Raw genomic sequence first — 18,884 nt, 5'->3', positions numbered from 1 at the left:
GAAATTCTTCTATTAAAGAGCGGTAATTATTATTCTCTCCCATTTAAATTTTACTTTTAATATAAAAAATCACGAGGGGAGTGATAATATTTTTACATGAAATTTATCCCCTCCCCCCCCCCCCAAAAAAAAGGAGAAATTTTATATTTTTCAGCGGTACAGGGCTCTAGGAAGCATGACAAGACATTTACAACTGCAAGGTACAAAAAAAAGAAAAACTTAAAAGGCTAATAAAGTAGGAAGATTATATTGTTTGTTCGCTAAGATCTTGAGATCTTGCTAACTACTATATTAGGGAAGCTTAACATGCTTCTCGGGTAGGTTTAGGCTATTTTATTTTAAAATTTGAGTTTTGTGATGCTATTTTTCTGCCATGATATATTGCCACTTGATGCTAGAGGTGCAGTTACTATTGACTTTATAAGAGTTAAAACAGCTAGAAATATGCCATAAACAATAATAACCAAAATTAGCGAAACAAAATAATTAAAAAAGTATTTTACAAAATCTTAACAAAGTATTATTATTTCTCTGGCTATACAATATACATACATACATACCAGTAACTGCCCAATTACAAATATCTAGGATTGAACATGAAGCTGCATGGCATGATTGAAAGTATGCCAGACAGAAACCTATATTCTGGGAAATGGTTCATATTGCAAAAAGATAACAATTTAAGGTAAGAATTTTATTTTAGGAGCTCAAAGAATTAATATGTATCCAGTTTTTTTTCAGATTTATATAGGGAAGTTCAATAAAATTGTAAAAAACTGTCGTTGTCAAAACAACATTTCTCATTAAAAAAAACATATATTTTTTATGAAACAATTGAAATTTTTTCTATTAGACAAAGAAACACCATGTATTGGACATATTATATAAATTTAAAATGTTTAAACAAACTTTGTTGATTATAGAAAATTATTGGAAATCTATTTAGACAAATGGACATGAATTCAGAACAAGAACAAAATTTATCTTTACCTGGATGGCTTAAGGTATTTTAATTTTTACCACCAAATTAAAGTACATAAAGTAGTAAGATTTTGTCTGCCTGTTAAGACTCGCTAACTACTGGACAATACATACCTGGATAACCTTTAGAATGAAGCTTTTTATAGGTCCTTCACCCTCCCCAGAGAAATCGCCTCTAGCAAAAAAATAAAAATTCCCACCACAAAAAAATTTAACTTTCTCGCTCTCCACTCCTCTGAAGTGCCCCTAGAGGTTTCTAGGGGCGTATCCACTAAAACAGTTCTCGGCATTTTTATTTCAGGTAAAAGATGGTAACATCCATGAAGTCCCTTTCAACCAAATAACAAAAGCTGTACACATTTCAACTCTAAATTGTGAGCAACAAAAATTTAAGGTAAAATGAAATTGTTTTGATAAATGTATGTGTATACTTTTTAAATGAAAATATAACCTCAGTTCATCACTTTATCTATAATACAAAGTAGAACGATGTCTGTCTGTCTGTTTGTTTGTCTGTTTGTAACAAAGGTTCTCGCTAATCGCTGAACCGATCGGGTTCTGCTTAACAGAATAGCTTCTTATAGGTCCCGGGAGGGTTTATAACTATTTTGGGGGAGGGTAACACCACCCTCTAAAGAGAAATCGCCCCTAGAAAAAAATTCGCCCCTCCCCAATTTTTTTTCAAATCAATTTTTTTAACTAATATCAAAAATGGGCAACCCAACCCCCCCAAAAAAATTCCCCCTCCCCAAAAACAAAATATTTCTTTTAAAATCTAAATTAAGAAATTGGGTTATCCAATTCAATTCCCTCATCCTCAAGTTCCCTTAGAGGCCTCTAGGGGCGTAGTATATAAAAGTAAAAATATCTCTGTTTGTATCAAAGGATCTCGCTAACCTCTGAACCGGTATGATTATCCTTAACAGTGTAGCTTCGTATAGGTTCTGGAAAGTTTTATAACTGTTTAGGGGAGGGTACCACCAGCCTCCCAAGAGAAATCTCCCATGGAATAAATGTGCCACTAGTATTATAAAAAATAAGAGCAGAAAGTTTATTGTTTGTTTGTCCTATAAGTCCTCGCTAACTACTGCACTGGATTGGTCTGGCTCTCCTTAATATTGGAGCTTTGACTAACTACCTCCTGCCCCTCCCCCCCCCCCTTCATTAATAAATAAACAGTAAACTCGATGCAGAAAATATAGCTCGTAAAAAATTATAAACAAATGTATTTAAAAAATGTTTGCAATTCTTAAAATTAGATTATAATTAGAGTGTCCGCTAATATAGGTATTAAATAATTAGGCAGATACCTATGGTGTTTTCACCAAAGATGATTGGATTTCAACAGTGTCTCAAAAACAACTTGAAGAATCTGAAAATTCGGAGTATAAAATATATGAATCAGGTAATAGTTATTTGTCGCATCATATTATAGACAGCTTTCCGTGGATATTAATTCATCAACCCTTCGGAGCAAAAAAATTTTTTAATAAAAGTACCAACAAATAAGTTATATGATTTTTTGATTAATTTATTAGATGTAGAAAGTCAATAAACAGAAAAAATATGCCTCAGTTATCTGCAGATCCAAGTATTCCTTAATTTAACTCGCTTACCATTGCCAGAAATATATCAATATCTTATTTTCCTCATTGGTTCGGTGCATTATGTATAAGAAAAAAATTATTTAACAGTTTTCAACAAATCATGCCTTATTGATTATTATTTTCTGTCATTGTTTAGTGGGATAATTTATGGAAAACTTTGTTCCTTAACTAAAAATTGATTGATATTTTAATGTTTAGGAAATGAGGAAGTCGTAGAAAATGGGAGAAAAGGAGATAAAGTTAAGTTTGTCCTTGAAGGTCCAGAATTAGATGTCACATTGTTTCAAAATTCAACCATTCTTAGCAAATGGGAGGTAATACTTTAACAATCCTGATATAAAACTAACAAGACCCCTGACTGTCTGTTTGTCTGTACCAAAGAATCTCACTAACCCCCGAACTAATATGGTTCTCCTCTACAATAGGGCTTCTCTTAGGTCCTTGGAAGGTTTATAGCTATTTTGGAGAAGGGTACCAAGAGAAATTATAAGAAAAAAATATAAACTAACCCAATTCAGAGGCCAAAAACTATTATTTTTTTCGTAAAAACTGATCTTAACTTAGATTGAAAAATAACATTTTTGGTGCCCCTTGATGCCTCTAATCCTGAATGTACTCCTGGCTATGCGCCAAACTTTGTAATGACGAAGCTACTCTACAAGTCGCTAGTGTCTCTCTGACCCTATGGCCTGTGCACCTTTATTATATGCTCCTCCTTCTTTTTCCTTTCTTTTTCTTTAACAAAAACTAACCACTCTTTAATATTTGTAAAACTTTGATAAAAGCGAAGCTTTTCTAGATTTAGGGTCGTTCTGTACGTCCATCAATCAATACGTAATGAGTGCTCTTGTCGTTAATTTAGTCATGTTAAAAATATCCTATCGAAACTAAACTGCATTTTGCAAAAAAAAAATTAACTTACAATTTTGATATACTTTCATATATTGCTGACAATCTTGAGTCTTATTATTAAGTAACAGGGTGTGTATTTGTCTGTTTGTTTGTACCGAATGATCTCGCTAATCGCTGAACCGATCGGGTTCTCCTTAATAGGGTAGCTTCCCATAGTTCCCGGAAAGGTTTATAACTATTTATATAAAAATTAAAGTGCCACTAGAGGCCTCTAGGAGCGTACCCGCTAGTAAGATAATAAAACATTTGAATGTAACTGTCCTTGTTTAAATACAGGGCAATGCTGTTTTGGTTGATGATGCTTACATCTTTATTACACTCACATTCTATAACTCATGTGGCATTTTTTCAGGTAAAATTTTAATTTATTTTTTTTCAAGAATATATGAAAATAAAAATAATAAAAAAAGGAAATAATCGTACATTGCTAAATTCAAAAATCCCTATAAGAATTACTTAAAGTCCTTCAATTCTTAATTTACCATTAATTACATTTTAAAAAGCTAATATAATGTATTTATATATAACCTGTTAAAAATATTTTAAATTCCTATAGGATTCAAAAGGATTGCCTCAATATGCCATTTTTAATAAAAGAAATTTCAGGTTTTCAAAATTTACTTTTTTTCATTTAGGTACAATTGAAAGCATCAGTATTTCCATCCTAGTCAGTCCTTGTAACCAACAGGAAAGAATATTTTAAAATGTTTTTTCGCCCACCGTTATAAGAAATTATTCTTATAATAAATGCATAATATGGTATACAGGTAAGAAGAGTCAACATGCACACACGCACACACACACAAACGCATCGTTTACAAAGACTTACAAAACTGTAGTTTAAAAGTTAGGGTGATAAGAGATAATTAAATTGGCCAATGGAAAATAAACAGTGCTACCCCCCCCCCCCCCCCCCCCCCAATCATTGTTTTATTTTAGATTGAGAATTATGTAAAGAAGATAAACTTATATTTCATTAAACAATTTTTCTTAAATACAAAGAAAATATTCTAAAACAGGTTGTCCGAACTTACAGAGTTCCTTTACATAGTACAGAGAATAGTACAGACAGTACACAAGTTTGTGTACATCATCATGCGCAAGACAACCAAGAATGCCGCGTCTTACAGGTACAGTACAGATAATGTTATACAAATTCGATTCATCATTATGAGGAAGTCAACCAAGAATGCCGCGTCTTACAGGTACAGTAAAAAGAATAGTACAGACAGTACACAAGTTTGTTTACATCATCATGTGCAGGACAACCAAGAATGCCGCGTCTTACAGGTACAGTAAAAAGAATAGTACAGACAGTACACAAGTTTGTTTACATCATCATGTGCATGACAACCAAGAATACCGCGTCTTACAGATACAGTATAGAGAATCTTTCTATTTTTATTAAAAACAAAATAAAACTTTACTTCTTAGAATCTAGGTGAATCATCGTTCTTTCCTCAACCCAAATCCTCCAAGAATAGTATTGCATTGTATTATAGATAGCTTTCCGCGGATATAAAAATGAAAACAATACTGGTTTATATGATTTTTAGTTTAATATCAGTTGCAAATTGTCAGTAATATGATGCTACACATGATTTTAATATAACTGGGAACTGGTTCTAATCCAGCGAGACTAATCGATCTCGAAGCCATAATAGAAAATTAATAATTAGTAATTTATTACTGATTTCTTCACCTTTCATGCTTTTCTTATTTTATATCTGTTCTAGTTGGAAAAAGTTTATGAGAAAGAAGAGCGACCTCTATGGACAGCTAAAAGTACAACAGTTAATGCTATACCAATTGTATGGAAAGCTTTAACTAATCAACCCAGCAATCTGTTAAACAGGTATAATAACGATCCTGGGATTTTATTTAAAAGGCGTTTTTATTTGTATGTTTGGAATACATTTTTAAGTAACATTGTACCTTGATGTAATAGGAATCATCAGAATAATGGGATAATTGTATCACATAAATTATTTTCGTAAAAGGGTTGAAAATCAACATGTTTTTAACGTACAATCATTCTGGTAACGATTATAAAGTTGCTACGCTTTCTAAATCGTACCTAACTACTACATGAATCATCATACCAAGTTTGAAATCGATAGGACAATTCTAAGATGCCTAATTTAACTATAAAAGCTATCCATTACGGACGGACGGACCGACCCTGATTATAGCAAAACTTTGCTTTCAAAAAACTTTACTACTTTATTTAAAAGGATAAAATCTAAGTTTAAATAAAAAGATTCATTGATACAATTTCATCATTTGCTTTTAGTCTAACTGGCAGTGATATCTCAATCTGGAATTTGGACAAGTTTATACCTGAACCAATCCTAATCATTATACAATCATTTCTAGCTATAATTGTTATTATTCTTTGCATTAAAATTATTCTGTGTGTTATTCCTAAATGTAAATCAAATTCATAGTTTTTTAGCAGATTAAAAATTCATAGATCCCATCTTTTTTGTTCAACTAAACCTATACCATTACATTGTTTCAAAAATAATCTATAGTGATAGATTTTCTTTGTTGGTAAAAATAACAACATTCTGTTTGTACTAACATACAGAAAAGCATTACTTGTTTCTCAACATTCATCTTTTTGTCAATTTAATGTCTTCCAAACAAGATTTTTTTTGTATTTTTGTTTAATCTTGTTTTACATATTTTGCTTTTATGTAATTTAATGTTTTTATATGCTGTTGTCTTTCTGATGTTATTCTGGTGAAAGAAATATATTACTTAATTACTTAAATTATCTAAATTCAAATAGTAATAATAATAATATTAAGTGACTTTATGGCCGATAAATTGATGTACATCCCAAAATGATACACATGCACAAAATTACCCCTTATGTAAATTACAATTAGTGGTTGAAACGTTTGGACACTCAACTTCATGAACCAACCAATCAGAATTAAAAGTCTTCATAATTGTTAAGGGAACAAAACGTTGGGGACAGCCCAATGTCACCTCCCTCCACAGATTTTATTGTTTAAAAATTTGTTGGTTTTCAACAGTTTGACTAAATAATAACATTTGATTTTATTCTAATTAGAGCAATATTCGGTATTATAACAATTATAAAATGAATAATGATAACTTGAACATTTTATATCCAAACCTAAAAAATATACTTTTTTAGATGCAGAAAATTGTTTAACATATATGTATAAATAGTACTTTTTACAAACATTTGATTTAATGGATATAGGATATACGTGGATATATTGTAGGGCAAAATTTGTCGTCAATTGAGATGCGAAAATGGATCCCGTTTATTGGTCAGTTCTTTCATCAAGTACGAGGGGAAGGGATAGGATATAGGGTTTGTCGTTATTTTAGCCAGCTGCAAATATTTCTTTATCAGAGTACTTAAAATCTGTAGCAACATTCAAGTAATAATATATTGATTTTTTATTTATTAAACAAAAATCACGAAACCTTAGAGTTAATTTTTTAGTATTCTTAATTGTGCAACTAAATATAACAAAGGAAGTCATATTGACTCTTTGTATAACTGATATAGAACCTTATTATATCTTCATAACATGTTTTATTTTTTATTACAAGAATAGCGTTATTTTAGTAAATATAGTATTCAAGCAGTTCAGCTTATAACGTTTCGTGAATATCAGATAAAAATGGCTCTTGTGATAACTACTTGAAATAAAACAGCACCTACACCCCCTAAATGCCTCTAGGGGCAATTTAAGCGGGGGGGGGGGGGCTTAATTCTTTTGCTTTGGTATATAAGATTCAATAATAGTCTATGTCAAGTAATTTAAATTGTAAATTCAGAAAATGCATCAACTAAGAATAATTTTACAGAATCGGCTAGTAGTGCCTATAAAAAATACAATACAAATGACCAATGTTTGGCCAGTATATATTAAATCATTAGTCAATATATATGTATTCTGGTCATTTATATTGTATGAAGTCATTTTTTTAGGCACTGTGAGCTGCTTCTAATTTCCATACTCCTTCGAAATTATGTTAATGTTTTTCTATTGTAAAATTGTTTGGTTTGTTGATTTCCTATGTTATTGCAGTAAATTATATTTATCTTTGTTTACAATACAATGCTATACCATAGCAGGGAGAGAGGGGACAATGGACTGTTTATTACACTAGTTCCTAAAATTTTATTATAACGTTTTCTTATTTGTTGTCTTAACAACCTTTGAGACTTATGTTGAATTTTCATGGTTGGTTCATTTAGTTGAGTGTCCAATCGTTTCAAAACCAAATTATAATCTACAGACGGGGTAATTTTGGATAACATAATTGGGAATGTACATCAATTTATCGGCCATTGTCTTATCCCTTTAGATTCCTGCAATGCTATACTATAAGTATTATACATCATTTTCCTGTCTTTGTAGTGTGTGTCCAACCATACAAATCCGTTCAATTATTTACTTCTTCAAGCGTTGCTATAATCAAACAAAATCAATATTTTTTGTAATTACAATGTCTTTTTTATTTAAAGGAACAAAAGTATTGCTTTAAAAAAAATATTTTTTTCTGATATAAAACTTTTCACGTCAATGAAGAAAATGAGATATTGATTATTAACTTTTGTCAATGGTAAGTGGGTCAGATAAAACAATAATTTTGTTCCCTTAAAATAAAAACACACTGTATAATAGATTTTATTTATGTTTGTCGAAATTAAAGAAATGTTAATTGCAACTTATGGATGTTGTTATCCTTGTTGGTTAGGTAATATCTTAAGGAGTAAGACAAAAGACTATAATTTGATGTATATATGTCATAAGGATGATAAACAAAATCACCCCTCCTTTATATTAAAAGTATTGTCAAATATTGACAGTCTATAAAAAAAAAATAATGCTTTCAATATTCAACAATGTCTAGATTTCAAATATTTACCAAAAAATTGTACCTAACTGTTACAGGAATAATCATGCAAAGTTTTAAACAATAGGACAATTATACAGTGCCTAAATCAACGTTAAAGGATATATATTACGCATGTATTAAAGGACTAATTCAAATCATAGAAAAGCTTCACTTTTAATTGAAACAGTATTGTGCTGACTCGTATGAATACTAATACTCTTAATGCATGCATGAGGAAAAAATGACAATATCCATTAGTATATATTTTCTGGGATCTAAAGGGATAAGACAATGGCCAATGAATTGAAATACATCCCCAATAATGATTAGGGTGGGTCGATTTTGGACATTTTTTTTATGAGACCAAAGCGGGGATCTGCAAATGATTTTTATGAGTATAATACACCTCTGGATGATTTAAAATTTATCCTAAGTCTTAAAACCGCTGACGACCAGGCATTCAACTGTATAGCTATTTGTAAATGGGTGTCAAAAATTTATTGAACCAGAACTATGACTTTATGGTGCCTCCAGGAAAGGCATTGAGGAGTGAATCAGGAACTTTTAACCGTTTCAAAAAATCTCGTTTCTAGCCTGAGAAAAACCTCATAAAACCTCTACAAATTGGACAATTCTCAATAAACCTTTAAAAATGGTGGTTTTTTAGTAATTTCAAAGTCTAGAAACAAGATATTTTGAAATGGACAAAAGTTCCTGATTCTACTACTCAAGGCCTTTCCTGGAAGCACCATGTAGCCATAGTTCTGATTCAATAAATTTTTTACTCTCATTTACAAATAGCTCTACAATTGTATTTCTGGTCGTTGGCAAAAGGTTGGTAAATAAAGGGTAAGGAAGCGAAATATGACTTTGACTGACTTATAGTCGGAAATTCATTATCAAATTAGGGTAATGAACAAAAATATTTAGCCCTCTAGCAGTAATAGCAACTGAGATAATAAGTGGAAAGAACTTGAATGTCGTCTTTGCATATTTTTTTATTAATGAAATGCATTTTTAAGTGGTCGCATTCTAAATCTCAATTTTTTAAAATTCTTTTTTGGTCAGAAATTTTATTTAAGTTAGTTTTATCTGTTGCACATCCCCTCTTTGTCTAAATCCGATATGAACCCGCCCTAATAATGATGCACAAAATTAACCCTTCTGTACATACTAATTGGTTTAAACGTTTGAACACTTAACTTAATTAGCCAACCAATCAAGATTTAACAAAAGTTCCCAAAGTTATTAAGCTAACGAATATGAAACGTTGCTATAAAATTTTAGGGACTAGTGCAATAAACACTAAACAGCCCAATGTCCCCTTCCTCCCTGATATATTTTCTATTCATAACCCAATATCTGGGGAAAATGTATAAGTCACCTTAAGAAAACCTATTTTGTGCCCTCACCAATACTATTAAATTTTGTTTTGATTTGAATTTTGTAAGCAAGCTTTTCTATAATTAGGGTAGGTCCGTACGGATCGGTTATCTCTATTTGTGCAACGGTTACCTTTTTGGTTATTTTGGGCATGTTAGAGTTGTCCTATTGATATCAAACTTTACATGATGATTCCTATAACAGTTAGAAACTATTTAAGAAGCGAAGTAAAGCGAATCGTTTATAGCTTTTTAAACAGCAACTTTTTATATGATATTGTGGTAAGTTGAAGCGTTTCAGCTTACCGTCGCGAGTTCGAATCCAAACAAGCCCCTAGCCTTAAAGATTCTACCAATAAAGAACTAGCAGTAGTTACTACTACAAAGATATATTTTAAACTGAATACATTTACAATAGGATTATTACTATATATACAAAAATAGATGATAACAATAGGTTAGGTAGAAGGGGGTGTGGGGAGATGAGGGCGGAGCCCTGCTGCGGTAGATATTTGTGGGGTAAGCTGCAGTCAGAGGAAGGCAAGCATCTCCCGGTAGGATAGTTGACTGGGGCTTGGGGTTGTAGAGGGGCTGCGTCCCTCCCACTATTAGAACTGTCCAATCTGACCGCTGCTTGTGAGGTCTCGGCAAGGCCCCGGAGGGGCAGGGGTGAAATGGTGATAATAGGATTAGCGCTGGATGGTGATTTGATAAGCCGCTGCGTAGCAACTCTGTGGAAGGCTTGTCCGTATACTGCCGTCTTACCACAATATTATTATCCTATTCTTATGAATTTTGAATACTGATTTCTAGGACAAAGTAGCATTTCTAAAATCAAGTACTTAAAATTAAGTATGTCCTTAAAAAGCAGCGTTTCGGAGCCGTTTGATTTTGGTGCGACTCCGGCTCCGACCTAAAATCAAGAAAAACTCAACATATTTTTTTCCCCATAAAAAATATTTTTTATTTTCGACTTTTGAAGGTTTTTAAAGTTCAATTTTTGATAAATATGGACTTGAAAAACTTAAAAAGGGCATTTGCACATGACAAAACAGAGTTACCAAATTATAATTTATAAAAAATCTCTTTATTTATCTAGTCCGGAGCCGGAGCCGTTTTTTTTTTAACGAAAATTACGGCTCCAGCTCCAGCAAAATATGGCGGCTCCACGGCTCCCGGCTTCGAAACACTGTTAAAAAGTATCCTGTATTTAAGCAGTTTTGCAACAACTTTACTTACAATTAAGTTCAAGCTTTTACATTTATTTTGTTGGCTCAACAACTTTGGGGACTTTAATGGAATTTTGATTGTTTGGTTAATTAAGTTGAGTTTCCATACGTTTCATCCACTAATTGTAATCTATATAAGGGGTAGGTAATTTTGTGTATCATCAATGGGGATGTATAAAATTTCTTTGGTAAAAAGTTTATATTATACAAAATAAAATACTGTCTATTACCTGGTTTGTTATGTTCAGCGAAAAGAGATTATAATCTAATTTCTACACTAGTTAAAAAATTTGGTAAGGTTATATGAATAGTAACTGTCTGTTTGTCGCGAAGCGCCAAAATTTTTTTTTTGAGAATTTCTTGATCTTTTGGAATTTTTTTGGAGGGTAGGGGGCAAAAAGGGGCATTTTTTGTTTACCAGGGGGGGGGGGCAAAACGGGGCATTTTTGAACATTTAGGGGGGGCGGTGGCTAGGGGGGCAGGGGTGGGCGTTTTGGTGGCTAGGGGGGGCGATTGCCCCAAATGCCCCCTTCGGTTCGCACGCCACTGAAATAAATCTAAAGTAATATTTGGGGGGCAAATGGAGAGGTCGTCAATTTTACGATGTGTTGCCCCCCAACTACAGCTGAAAACCACGTATAGGTTTCGTGATTTTTTTCGAATTAATTTAGTTATTGGTATAAGCTTCCTCCATGTGTTTTATTCTCCTTTCCCTATTTGAGTATTTATACCTCCTCTTCATAAATATACTAGCGGCTTCGCCCCTAGCCTCTATAGGCTTTGCCCCAAGAGGTGATAAAAAAAATTAAGGCGAAATTCGTAAAAGTACCAGGGAAATCTTTTGCAAAAAAAAGGACCAAGGAAATGTTCTACAAAAATAAGGACCAAGGAAATGTTCTGCAAAAAAAATGAAGGGGGAGTTTTTTGTTGTTTTGGGGGAATTAAGGGTGTCCCACCCTCCAAGAAAATAGCCTAAAACCACCACAGGACCAGTAGGTATATTCCCTGAAGAATAGAATCCGATTTGTTCAGTGGTTACCAAGATCTTAAGCTTCAGACGGAAGGACGGATGGACAGACAGACATCAAGCTACTTTGTAATATAGTTATAGATTAGATTAGATTAGATTTATTATTCTTGGGTGTACATACATAGAAAAAAAACGACAATAATAAATGAATTAAATGAATATTATATGCATTTATATATACAGTCAAATTTTATTGATATGGTTAATTTATAAAAAAAAATTTCTTCCCAAATGGCAGTTTCCTAAAAAGTAGGAAGTATGCAGTAATGTGTATTTACACATTGTTTTCATACAGGCCATATAAGTAAAAAAGATAATAAGTAATAGTAAAAAATCATATAAGAGAGGAAAGAATGATAATAGGAAGGATTGATTAGAGCATACAAGTCTCGATCACACCATTATTGCAATAATAGAAATTTTAAAAAAATTCAACAATTAAATTTGATTAATTTATCAGATTTCAAACAATATTGAAGAGAAATATAAATTTATCTACATTCTCGACATAATTGGTTGTTACACACTAGAGTTAAGCTTGAAAAGAAATATTCTTTTAGATTTAAAAAAAAAATTTCTTGATTGATTGTGGGTTAATAAATCATTATTACAATGGTTATACCATAATTCTTGAAAATGATACTTAGGAAATCGTTCTATAGATTTATAAATATACTATATTTGTTTTTGTTTTGGAGTGGTCGCCCTGTGTATATATGTGTGTCCAGTTAGATTTCGTACATACTTCAGAAGAGCTTTTATATTTCTTGGGCAGGTTTTAAGCTATATGGCATGAAAACTTTTTTCTACACTAAAAAAATCTCTTAAATGTGTCGTACAAATCGTTGCGATGGATAGGCGTACGGGGGGAGGGTGTCAGCAGTCAACACCCCCCTAAAATAAAAATAATTATGCAGTTCTGCTTTTCCTTTTTTTTACCCCCATAAAGATTCACATCCCCCAATGACAATTCCTGTGCACGCCACTGCATAGAAGCTTGTAAAAAAGTGACAGATTTTATTTAAATGTTGGATCCTGTTTTAGAATGCGTGATAGACAAGGTCAAAGAACTTTACATATTCACAAATTCACTTGATTTAATTAGTTTTATACAAGATTAGAAGCACAGCTACTCTATAAACTATTAGCAGCTACGCCTATAGAGAACTCTAGGGAGGGGGGGAGTTTATAATGAAAAAGGAGAAAATTGTTTTGGAATGAATTATTTTTTATGGGCGTTTTCTCTTTGGAGGTTGGAGTTACCCTCCCCAAAAATAGTTTAAAAGCTTTTTTTGACCGGTAAGTAGCTTCTCTTTAATTAGGAGACCCATACCTATTGAGCGGTTAGCGAGATCCTTCGCTACAGACAAAAAAAGCTTACTACTTTATATAATATGCTCTTTCATAGTTTTACAAGTAAAGGGGGTGGGGGGTTGACAATACATAGACTCGGGTTTAAGAGTACCAGCAAATTTTATTTTATGTTCTTCTCCCTTAGTTTTAGAGATAATTACGTAAAATTAATTATTGTAAAGGAGAACCATATCGGTTCAGGAGTTGGAGAGGTCTCTCGGTAACGACTGACATCCTGTTACTTTACACATGGTTAGGATATTTACTAAAATTTTGACTACAAGAAAGTACGTCTCATTTTAAACATAAAGGGGTAGTTGCACGAAATGCATTTGAACTTAATTTAGTGAACCGCATATTTTTTCCTGGTTAGTTGGTTAAACTACATTTATATGGCATATCTTTGAAAGAATTTCAATTTTCTACCACGTAGTTTTAAAAATATGAAGACTTGAAAATAGTCTTTTTAAATTGCATATATCACAAAAAGACGATTTTCAAGTCTTGATATTTTTAAAACTACGTGGTAGAAAATTGAAATTCTTTCAAATATATGCCATAAAAATGTAGTTTAACCCATTAAATAGGAAAAATTATGCGGTTCCCTAAATAAAGTTCAAATGCATTTCATACGGAATTGATACTAATTTTTTTAATCATGAAATCTTTATTCATGTAACGAAGATGTCAACATCCATTAGTAGCGAAGTGCAACAATCATGGATGGGAATACGGACAAGAAGATTTAAAGAGTATTTGGTAATTTCAAGAATAAATTTATTGGAGGAAAAACCACGAAACCTTCAATTACTTTTTATTTCTTTATATTTATATTTTCTAGCTTGACTTACAGAAAACGTAAATTACATATATAGCGAGTGCTCAGTTGTATAGGCTTAATCATCTAAAAAAAATCAGCCGTCACTCCTGAATAGCAGTTGAGAAAATCAAATTTCTGCCATAACGTTACGGACTGACTGACTGACAAACCAAGTAAATTATAGAGTAGCTTCGCTACTAAAAAAAACTGATAAACAAAATATCAAGAAATATTTTTATATTTATTTGATATATGAAAGATTAATACATTAAATAATATTTATTATTATAGTAGGTAAAAAAACGCAAGGACAAGATCAGCTAGAAAATTAGTTAAATTTTTATAGGCATCGCTGGAAAAAAATCTATATAACATTTCTTATGGAGAAAATCTGCCTTTTGTAATTAGCCTTTGTAAAAAAAGGATTAATTTTTAGACATTTAGTCTGTTTAAAAACAAAATGTCTAATCGGTCTAAAATACCTAAGTCGTAAAATCACACTTAGAAAGAAAAACACATAGGAAAAAATTCCATACAAAAAATACCTAAGCTAAATAGTAGTTAGTTGAAAGACGCATTTTCTTACAGACAACGTCAGTGGCCAGAGATAAATGAATAAGGATATTATTGAGAATGGGATAATTGCAGAAATTGTATTTGTTAATTTGCTTCTAAAAATGAAATAAAGAAAAATGTCATAAAAATATCAACAACTCTCATAACCAATTTCTTTCACAAAACTATTCATTCTGGGAAATATCATTTATTGATGCAGAAGGTAAAAATTATAAGATTAATTCTAGTTTTGTTAGCACAAATTAGCCGAAGGCCCGGGCTAGCAAAACAGGTACCAATTTTATGATTTTTATTTCAATATTCGTGCAAAATGGTCTGTAATACGATGCTATACATGTTTTTTTAGTATGGTTGAGAACAGGATCTACTCCAGCGGATATTAATCGGATTCGAAGCCATGTTGGAAATGTCTCTAAACCCTGACAAATTTTCTCCATAATAAACGTACTAGACTTTCTGACTGTATGCTTTCTTTCAAGAAAACAGGGACATGAATATGGAAGATAAAATAATCTTCTACAAATACTAAAAATTGAAAACATAGACAATTAGGGATAATACGTCCCCAATTTTAAGGTTAAAACCTCCAAAATTCGTTTAGAATTTGGAGAAAGATTTATCTATCTTCCATTGGCATATACCTGTATCAATAAATTTCTGTACACAATAGCCTAAACAAGTATTATTATTATTGGAAAAACTATTCTGAAAACAAATCATAGGACAGAATAAACAAAGATTTAATAATAAATGTAATCATTTAGACAGCCACAATGTTTGATATTTCATTAAAAAGGTAAACTTATATATTTGCATGGATCTATAGGGAAAATACTACGGCCAATAAATTCATGTATATCCCCAATGATGATACACAAAATTCCCCCTTCAATAGATAATAATTAGTTGTTGAAACGTTAGGAAACTGAATTTAATGAACCAACCAATTAAAATTCAATTAAATACCCCAAAAGTTTTGAGCCAACGAATAAGGAAACATTATAAATAAAACTTTGGGGAATAGTGTAATGAACATCCCAATGTCTCCTCTCTCCCTGAATCTTTGTCTGTCCTATTAATTATCAACAGAATAATTGTACCTGGAAAGTAGCGAAGCTACTCTATAATTTGTTATTATTATTGCAATTAAAGTTTAGTTCTACATTTTACATATATACAATATACATAAGTTTAATGTCATAGATCCTAGTAGTAGTAATGTTAATAACAAGAAATAATCACAAACATAGTATTATTACAAGCTGGCATTTTTAGGGGGGTTTGTTTTAAGGGGACTATACATGGATCTAAGATTAAGAGTTTGGAAGTATCCAAACTTTCAAATCCCATTCATGATTAATTCCCTTTTCATTAAAACAAAAAGACTCCAAAAATAACCAGCTATTTAGTTAAAAATATACAAATAAAAATATAAAATTTTGTGATTGTAGCTTTTTAACAGAGTGATACAAGTTTAAATAGCTTATAAGGAAGGCAAAATGTTTCTATAATAAGTAACAGATATTGTTTATTGGTAATTTTATCAATCATATCTTGAAAAAGGGAGAGGTCATTTTCTAGTAAATCCCGTAAAGGTGTGTGTTATAAGGCCTAAAAATAGTAGTAGAACGATAAGGTGCTCTATATATTTGTATTTCCTATTGAATAGAACAATAGGGAAGAAATTTTTTTTTTTTTTTTTGATAACCGTACCTGGAATATCTTAAATTTCTATCAAATGCTTTGTTTGGCTCAAACTGACACAAATAAAAAAAAAATATAATTATAATAAATCAACCTGTAAAGAATGACTTCTTCCTTTGTTTAATGGTATAGATTGTTCTTAACCTTTACCTTGTACCTATAGAAAACATTATTATTATAATTATATTTTTTTTAAATTTTTGTCAGTTTGAGCCAAACAAAGCGTTTGATAGAAATTTCGTATTTTTTTTAGATAATCCAGGTACGGTTATCAAAAAAAAAAAAAAAATTTCCCTATTGTTCTATTCAATAGGGAATACATATATCTAGAGCACCTTATCGTTCTACTACTATTTTTAGGCCTTATAACACACACCTTTACGGGATTTACTAGAAAATGACCTCTCCCTTTGTGTAAAAAATAACGTTAGTAGGCCTTATTTTTTTTAATTTAAAAAAAAAACGCAACTTAGTGTATGTAAAATAAACATGAATATTTTTTTTATAAAAATGTGGATTTATTCAAAATAAAGACCACCATTCCTTTTTGATGAGAAGTTCTTTAAATTCAATGCTTTAGAATTTTTTTTTAAATCAAAAGAATTAAAGTAATAACTTACCCCTATCTATCTGTGTTTATAAATAATGATAAAATAAAGTAGTTTTGTCTGAAACGCATTAACTGTAAAAAATATCTTAGGGAGAAAATGAAGTATTTTTTAATGATACTAGCGGCTAAACACTTAAAAGCCTCTAGGGGCAATTAATGTTGGAGATAATCAACCTCAAAATAGTTAAAAACCTTCCCTAGACCTAGCTACGGACAGAAAAGATTACTACTAGATCAATCAAAACTAAATTAAAAAATAGCTTTTTTAGAGTAAAGCAAGGCAGCTATCCATCAATTCAAAAGTTTGTTATAGACACGTCGACTGCATTACAGGAGGGATATTCTAGAAAAACTTTATAAACAATCTTGGTAAGAAAAACAAATGGTCTTAACTGTTTCCGTCAATCAAAATCATGCAACAGATTTACATCAAATGATTATTTTAAATAGCAGAAAAGTGAGATGCACTGTGGAAAATCCGTCAAATTAAATATGCTTTTTAATAATATCCAAGAATATTTTCTAGAGTAGAGACCTAAAATTGTTTTTCAGTCCGGCGCTTGATTTCTTTTGATTGGAAGTCTGACAGAAAATTTAACAGTTTTAAAAATGCTGAAAAACATTATCATTTGTGCTCAGTCTACACTTACATCTTGGTGTGATATTCTGTAATAAATGTCTAAGGAAACGGCGTTTCTGTTGTTGTCTGATCGGAAATGTTTGAATTTTCATTGCAACTTCCTAGGACACTTGAGATTAAGGGTTTTAAACATATTTTAATCAAAGTATTATGATGTCTGTGTGCTGTGTTAACTTGACAAACAAATAGCCGATAAAAAACAGTATTCTAAAGGGAAAAGACAATGGCCTATAAGTTGATGTACATCCTCAATGATGCTACACAAAATTATCCCTTCTGTAGATTACCATTAGTTTCTGAAAGGTGTGAACATTCAACTTATTGATACAACCAATCAAAATTCAATTATAGTCCTTAAAGTTGTTAAGCTAACGAATAAGAGAAGGTTATCATAAAACTTTGAAAACTAGTGTAATAAACAGCTCATTGTTCCCTCTCTCTCTCTCTGATAATATTTAATTAACACAATACTATCAGCCTCAAGATAAATAACCTTAACAGGGAAGCTTACTTAAGGTTTATGGCATTAACCGTAAAAACAATATTATTCGACTTAGCAACAAACATTTGAGAATGCAAAAAAAGACAAAAAAAGATATTCATAATATCATGTAAAACATCTGGGGTATTTCAATATTACAACCAAAATTAATTGCTTTTAGTAATTTTATAAAATGATGAAGTGTCTAGTGTTCAGCTAACCTCTATTTTGTAATCCTTGAAAATTTATGAAATTAGTTATTGACTGTTTTGTCAAAATACTAAAACATGTTAATGTACGTTATGCACCATATTAAACAATTCCTTTAAGACCTAAGTAATAGTAAGATCACCATATTTTTTATACTAAAACAGCCAGTATTGCTACTGTTATACTAGGGTAACTAAAAATTATAGGAACCACTAATATTGTTTACTGTTTATACCTGCAAAACTGTTCTGCCTAATTTAAATTTTCTTATTACAAAAGTTTTTTATTATACCTTAATTGTTTTTCTTTTACATGAGGATATAAATCAACTCTATATTAGAAAATATAACGCTATTATTCTTTAATATAAATAAAAAGATTACTTGAGATTTAAAAACTAGACCTTTTTACATTAATAACGTTCAATTGAAATGACCAAATATTTTTTTTTCTAAG

General features: G+C 31.1%; 1 protein-coding gene and 1 long non-coding RNA gene across 3 annotated transcripts; one reads left to right on the top strand and one right to left on the bottom strand.

Moving 5' to 3' along the window:
• Positions 1-150: 150 nt before the first annotated feature.
• On the top strand, positions 151-4,203 carry LOC145324604 (uncharacterized). The gene is made up of 8 exons (XM_080167220.1): positions 151-200; positions 589-685; positions 947-1,004; positions 1,283-1,375; positions 2,284-2,386; positions 2,787-2,902; positions 3,777-3,852; positions 4,136-4,203. The coding sequence occupies exons 1-8, from the start codon at positions 176-178 to the stop codon at positions 4,201-4,203; spliced, it is 636 nt and encodes a 211-aa protein (XP_080023346.1). The 5' UTR covers positions 151-175.
• Positions 4,204-14,431: 10,228 nt separating this feature from the next.
• Positions 14,432-16,265, bottom strand: LOC145312893 (uncharacterized). 2 transcript variants are annotated; one of them, XR_013877170.1, is made up of 4 exons: positions 15,884-16,265; positions 15,425-15,454; positions 15,232-15,254; positions 14,432-14,571 (listed from the first exon to the last, which is right to left on the bottom strand). It is a non-coding gene; the product is annotated as an uncharacterized LOC145312893 (long non-coding RNA). The 2 variants fall into 2 exon arrangements; XR_013877167.1 differs by lacking the exon at positions 14,432-14,571 and having other exon boundaries at positions 15,189-15,254.
• Positions 16,266-18,884: the final 2,619 nt, after the last annotated feature.

The sequence above is a fragment of the Acartia tonsa genome, chromosome 1 (assembly GCF_053477335.1).
Source record: "Acartia tonsa isolate MP-2025a chromosome 1, ASM5347733v1, whole genome shotgun sequence".
Taxonomy (NCBI): Eukaryota; Metazoa; Arthropoda; class Copepoda; order Calanoida; family Acartiidae; genus Acartia; species Acartia tonsa.
The sequence above is the reverse complement of the archived record's forward strand: the minus strand, read 5'-3'. Positions and strand labels throughout refer to the sequence as shown.